This window comes from Aplidium turbinatum, chromosome 11 (genome assembly GCF_918807975.1).
Source record: "Aplidium turbinatum chromosome 11, kaAplTurb1.1, whole genome shotgun sequence".
In the NCBI taxonomy this organism is placed as follows: Eukaryota; Metazoa; Chordata; class Ascidiacea; order Aplousobranchia; family Polyclinidae; genus Aplidium; species Aplidium turbinatum.
The window spans coordinates 16,985,001-16,991,511 of NC_137482.1; the positions used below are offsets into that span (position 1 = coordinate 16,985,001).

Genomic DNA, 6,511 nt, shown 5'->3' on the forward strand with positions numbered 1-6,511 from the left:
GACAAGGAGTACTTTTCTTTCTTATCTGTGTTGAGAAGCGAAATGTCTTTTAACAATCAGTGATCTGATTCTGTGGCAATAAATAGAAATTGAACAACACATCTTTAGTATGGTGATGAACAAGACCTGACAGTGTTCAGAAAATGAAAATGGAATAACACGCACATTTGACGTATCAGGCTTTGATGAAACATATCTAAAGTTTCGCTTGTTTGATTCTCCTAAAACTTGCTAAAGTGAGGTGATCGTATGATAGCCAATCAGTCGGTTCGACTATGATACATAACTTAGCTTATCACAGATTATAGGCAAATTGTTCGTAAGCAATTGTTCGTAAGCAATTGTTCGTAAAACAATTGTTCGTAAACTGTTTTTAGTAAAATAAAATCCGTAAAACAATTCTTCGTAAAGCATTTCTTCGTATACATCAAATTTTAACTGCATGCACGAAAAAATGCTTTAGGAAGAATTGGTTTACGAAGAATTAATTTTACGAACAATTGTTTTACGAACAATTGCTTTATGAACAATTGCTTACAAACAATTTGTCGGACACCCTTATCACATGATGTCACAAAAACTAATCGTTTTGATACATTACACAGATTGCTAAAGCGATGTAACTTGAATGGTAAACTGCGATTTTCATGTGAATGAAACTGTGACTTAATATTTGCTGAAGTGAACTATATTGCCAAGTAAAGCGACCTTAAAATTACTGTTTGTAGTTTTTCTTGTATATAAAGAAGCAATGTCAGTCACATTATTTAATCCTATAGCTCTATTTACAGCCTACAGCTTCTACATACGGGTCTGCTACTATTCGGTGAGTCCGATTCGGTGAGTCTGATTCGGTGAGTTCCTAACTTCTAACCCCTAACCTTAACTCCTAACCCCTAACCCTAAAACGGCAATGATAATTAGGCTACGGTACCCAATAATTTAAAAAAAAATTGAAAAAATCCCCCGTTAAGGGATCGGACTCACCGAATCGGACTAACCGAATCGGACTCACCGAATCGGACTCACCGAAACGGGCCATTCCGTCTACATACAGCCATTGGATTGTGTTGCTATCAAGTGCTGTAAGATTAACATTTCTATATCGAGGTCCGTATATACCAGTGGTTCTTAACCTATGGGTAATTAACTAATTACCCACATGTGGGTAATTTCAGGATAGCAGGTGGGTAATCAGCTGGGTCTGCTACTATTCGGTGAGTCCGATTCGGTGAGAGCCTTTTTCGGTGAGAGCCCTATTCGGTGATTTTTTTGAATTTTTTTTTGAAAATTATTGAGTACCGTAGCCTAATTATCATTGCCGCTTTTACATCGTTTTAACGTCGCTAAACGTTGAAATAAGACCCTAACCCGTAACCCCCAAACCTTTAACCCCCAACCCTTAACCCCTAAACCCTTAACCCCCAACCCTTAACCCCCAAACCCTTAACCCTTAACCCCCAACCCTTAACCCCCAACCCTTAACCCCCAAACCCTTAACCCCCAAACCCTTAACCCCCAAACCCTTAACTCCCAAACCCTTAACCCCCAAACCCTTAACCCCAAACCCTTAACCCCCAAACCCTCAACCCCCAAACCCTTAACCCCTATAACGGCAATGATAATTAGGCTACGGTACCCAATAACTAAAAAAAAAAATCCCCGAATAGGGCTCTCACCGAATAGGGCTCTCACCGAATAGGGAACTCACCAAATCGGACTCACCAAATAGGGAACTCACCGAATCGGACTCACCGAATATTTAGAATTATAGATGTAACAAACAGTGTCATAGCTGTAAGTGGTAAAGTTGTTTTATTACTTACACTTTTTTTGATGTTTTGAGTCCGTTCAAAACAACCAGTGATATTTTATTTTAATATGAAAATTTTCCCAGTGAAAAAGATGAAGACATCCAAGAAGGGTTTTTAGACATGATTCATGAGTCATCTGTCAAGGCTTCTTCTGAAGATAAAAGCTTGGGAAAATCCTGGGGGATGATGGGGAAAGTATATCTAAAAGTTGCGCAAAAACCACTAACATTGTTGACTATGTTCCCTTCCACTTATCTCTGTGAATCAGCATTTTCAAGTGTTGTTGCTTTGAAATAAAAATCCGGAAACAAGCTTTTAGATCTGGAGTCAGATTTGAGTTGTGCAGTATCCAAAATCGCACCCGATATTGCATCGATTGTACACAAAAAACAAGAGCAAATGTCTCACTGACACCATTGATGTCATTCTTTGCATTAAATGCTGTTTTTGTTGAATATCGCTCTTCTATATTTTTAATATGGCAAAATAGCAAGATAGATAAAATTAGATTTTGGGTAATGAGACTTTGATCTGGACAGAAATGGGTAATAAGGGGAAAAAGGTTAAGAACCACTGATATATACAGTAGGGCAGTGATAGGTGATACCAAGACTAGACATTAATCTGAAGCAAAAAAATCTGAATAAACTTAAAGCATATTGCTCAGTGGCATACGGTCACTATTTTTTGGGTGAACTTTTTTCAGCAGGCTTTTAACATGCACTAGGTTCGCAGTTTGCTCAATAGCTGTTCATATCAAAACAAACTGATGTGATATGAATATATGCAATAAAGAGTCACTGTGCAAATCAAGCATGTGTTTAAAAATTTCTAAAATAACGTAACACTCAAAAAAGTGGTCACCATATGCCACTGATATCACCAACAAAAATGCAGTGGTTATGAAAACATGCACATTTTATGAGTTATTTTTGAACTTTTTTTCTGTCATTAGTTGATAAGCGAGATGTCTTTCTTTGAAAGAAAGTTCTTCCAATTGCACAGCATCCGTTTCAGCAACTGTTGTAGAACTTTCTTCAGAGGCAACCAGTTTTTGAACTTGCATTGAATGATGTGTTGCGTTTTCACAAATGTCGGCATGTGTGTGCGTTAAAGTTGTGATGTCACAAAGTATGTTGTGTGTTTGTTGCATTGATAAGGAAAGATGTTCTTCAGAAGGAACAATAGTATTTTCAATGGCTAAATTGTGCCGAGTTGTGTCTATGTTTTCAACCATTTCTTGATAGTTTCTCTGCACAACCGCTAATTTGTTAACCACTGGGTTTAACATAGACAGTTGTGCTTCTAGCTGGGTCTGTATATTTCCTTCATGTTCCAAAAACTTGACTTCATCTTCTAAATCAGCCACTTCTTCTTGAAGCTTTATATTAGCATTACTCAGTTTTGTAATATCACTTAGTGCTTCCTTGTGCCTGGTTTTAGCAGCTTTTTCCATTGTGTACTTTACATAAGCCTGGCGAATGTAATTACTGTATGCAACATTTAAATCTGCTTGACCGATGTTTTTAGGCTTTATATCAGATTTTAGGTTCTTATTTTTCTTGTCTAAAGTATTCTCTTGAATAGTTGACATATCAGAAACAAAAAACTCTTTAAAACCAGCAGTGGGGGTAGATGTTTTTTCTGTAGGCTGAGAGTTCTTTTTTTCCTGTGCTTTCACTGCATGTGTCACTCCAGAAAAATATGGCTTTGGTAAGCTTGACACTTTTGCTGATTTTGGTTTATTTAAAGCAGATTTATTTAGCCTGTTAGTGATAGAAGTATCAGACTGTTTTGACTGTGAGGTGTCCAAGGGCAATGTTTGCTTGGAACTTTGGCCATGAGATGTCAGATATCTTGAGGCAACAAATTTTGGTTGTTTCTTCTTACGTTTAGCTGGCTCCACTTTGGAGCTACTTAGATGTTTCACACCAACTTCTTTAGTTAATTGTGAGCTTGTTACCAGAGCTTTTTTTATAGGCTTTTCACATATTGGATTGGTAGTTTTTGAAGTTTGAAGACGTCCATCTCCAAACACAGGCTGAGACATGGATGCATTATTAATCCATGTATCTGAATTATCTTGACGAAGTTGAAGGTCAGATGGACATGTACTAGTGTCACTATTCGAACTTTTATCAAATGTTTCAGAAGTAACTATCAAAGTGGATGGAACATCTATAGAAACCTTTTCTGGTCGGCTATTTTTATTTGCATGGATATTGCTATGAATAACGTTTGGAGAATGACAAATCACTATTGGATTTATATCGTGATTCAGATTGGATGAAATGCCTTGTCTTTCAGTTGGTGCTGAGCTTTCAAAACTTTTGGAAAGGGGCATTACTGGCTCTTTAAGAGACCCTTGCTTCAATGGTTTTTTTGGAGATTCAACAACCACATCTGCTACAGGCAAATAATTTATTTTCTTATTCATAATTATGTTATAAAAACATGCATCAGTCTATCTTTGTAAAAATCATAATCTGTGAAGAAAAAAATCTAGTTATTTCACACAAGAAATGTTTGCAATAATAATCATTCTTTTAATTTGCAAGACATACCACAAGCTGGTTCAAATCTGTAATAGCTGATTATCTACACCAGGAGTGACAAACCTTTTTGTGGTCGTGGGCCACTTTGTCAATTACACATTAGTTATTGGGCCACACAACTTTTTAATCGTAACCTACTTTGAAATCTTTTAGAAGCGACTCAAGCGGATAGGCCCGTTTCGGCGAGTCCGATTCGGCGAGTCCGATTTGACTAGTCCGATTCGGCGAGTTCCCTATTCGGCGAGAGCCTTTTTCGGCGAGTGCCCTATTCGGCGAGTTTTTGAAATTTTTGAAAGGAAATTATCGGGTACCGTAGCCTAATTGCAATTACCGTTTTTACATCGTTTTAACGTCGCTAAACGTTGAAATCGTGCAGAAAGGAATAAAAATAAAATGTTTGAACTATTAAATTAAAATTCGTCATGTCAGTTCAGTTATTTTTATTTTTGACCATCATATTAAAAACAATACACGTCAACATAGCAAAGGTAGAAGCGACAAAACGCGAACATTAAAACGTGCTTGAATTCGTCATGTCAGTTCAGTTGTTTTTCTTTCTGATCATGATATCAAAAACAATACACGTCTACATAGCAAAGGTGTAGAAAAAGGTAGAAGCGACAAAATGCGAACGTTAAAACGTGCTTGTGACCGAAGTAAGTTATTCAGTTGAAAGAAATTTGGCAAGGTTGCATCACCTTCAGAAAAATTTAAGATATGAAGGAAAAATAAAACAAAGAAAATGTTACAAAAAAAATAATGTTTATGTCTATAAGTTAGTACTTTTGAATAATTAAAATCATAGGCGCCTAACTATTTTTTTGGCCGTGGGGGCGAAAGCGTGTTTCATCAGCAGCAACGTAAATTCAGCGAAATGTCACGTAGATGGATGACGTAATTATGTCGTAATTATGTCACACTAAGATTGCTTTTATTGCCACACTCGGAGTTATCGCTACGTTCGACCTACCGTTAATTATTATAAACAAAGCTCGACCAAAACACATGCTATGCGTCTGCGTTGGCTAGCGGTTGATGGACTGCGACTCTTTAAGCTAAGCGCAACATAAAGTTTAGCAACGAACTAGATTTATTAGCATGAAACAAGAAACGAAAAGGTTTACTAAAAGGTATACTGTAAATGGAATGAAAATACTAACTTGATCATATGCTTGAAAATATACCTGTTGAAAGCAAAATCATTCATGTTTACATCAATTCAACAGCACGTCACCTTTAATAAATTTAAAAGTTGCTGACATCCGTAAACAGCCCTTGAAAAATAGTTACAGAGAAGTTTGATTAAGTTTTCGACTTGACATTGCTCCCTTTTCACTACAATATCGCAACTTATGGCTGACCAGCTTTCAAGTTTCAATTCACTGTAATACGCCCGTTTTCGTGTTGCAGATGAAACAAAAGATGCGCATATTCCCAGCCTTTGATCGGGTTTCCATGGCAACGGACGTGTGTGCGCCATGCAGTTTGCGCGAGTCCGTTGTTGTGTTGATTATGCCGCTTGTGCGACTGTGGGCAGGGCGGTTTATACCAGCCCTTGTTACGTTGGTTAGTGGTAACCTCGGGCCGAGACTTCAAGTTCATTTTCACAGCAACCGATTCACTGCCGCGACAATTCTCTGCAGAGGTTTCGACTTTCGAAAGCGACAGCGAGGCAGTTTGCAAGCGCATTAAGTTAAACGCACGCTGCGTCAACGTAGCAAATTAGGTCAGGCAGCAAAATCAGTCATTTTTACATTGATTCAACGTCTGCAGACGTTAAATCAACATAAAACTGACAGATTTTTTTTGTCTGGGGTGGGATTGTAGCATCGCTACTCGTTCTAGTGATTATTTACTGCGAAGCTGTTGCGGTTTGCATTTAAAAATGTTTTCCTGCTGCCGATCGCTAGTTCATCTGTTGTTTTATGTATCAATGCCGCATAAAAAGTTGCTCCCACGCGGAAATATGCGTGGGGGCCTGGCCCCCACGGCTTAGGCGCCTATGGTTAAAATGATTAGTTTGGATCAACAAATGTGTGACCTACACTCCTACAGCTTAGATTGAAAGGAAATTATCGGGTAGGCTACCGTAGCCTAGTTATCCCAACCAGCAAAAATTTGTTCCAAGAACCCAGTTAGCCT

General features: G+C 37.9%; 1 protein-coding gene across 1 annotated transcript; it reads right to left on the reverse strand.

The window, feature by feature from the left end:
- Positions 1 to 1,746: 1,746 nt before the first annotated feature.
- On the reverse strand, positions 1,747 to 4,663 carry LOC145779981 (uncharacterized). Its single transcript, XM_082591673.1, has one exon. The coding sequence runs from the start codon at positions 4,249 to 4,251 to the stop codon at positions 2,734 to 2,736; it is 1,518 nt and encodes a 505-aa protein (XP_082447799.1). The 5' UTR covers positions 4,252 to 4,663; the 3' UTR covers positions 1,747 to 2,733.
- Positions 4,664 to 6,511: the final 1,848 nt, after the last annotated feature.

Coding starts and splice junctions, on each gene's coding strand:
- LOC145779981 (XM_082591673.1), bottom strand. CDS start 4,251: ATGAATAAGAAAATAAATTATTTGCCTGTAGCAGATGTGGTTGTTGAA.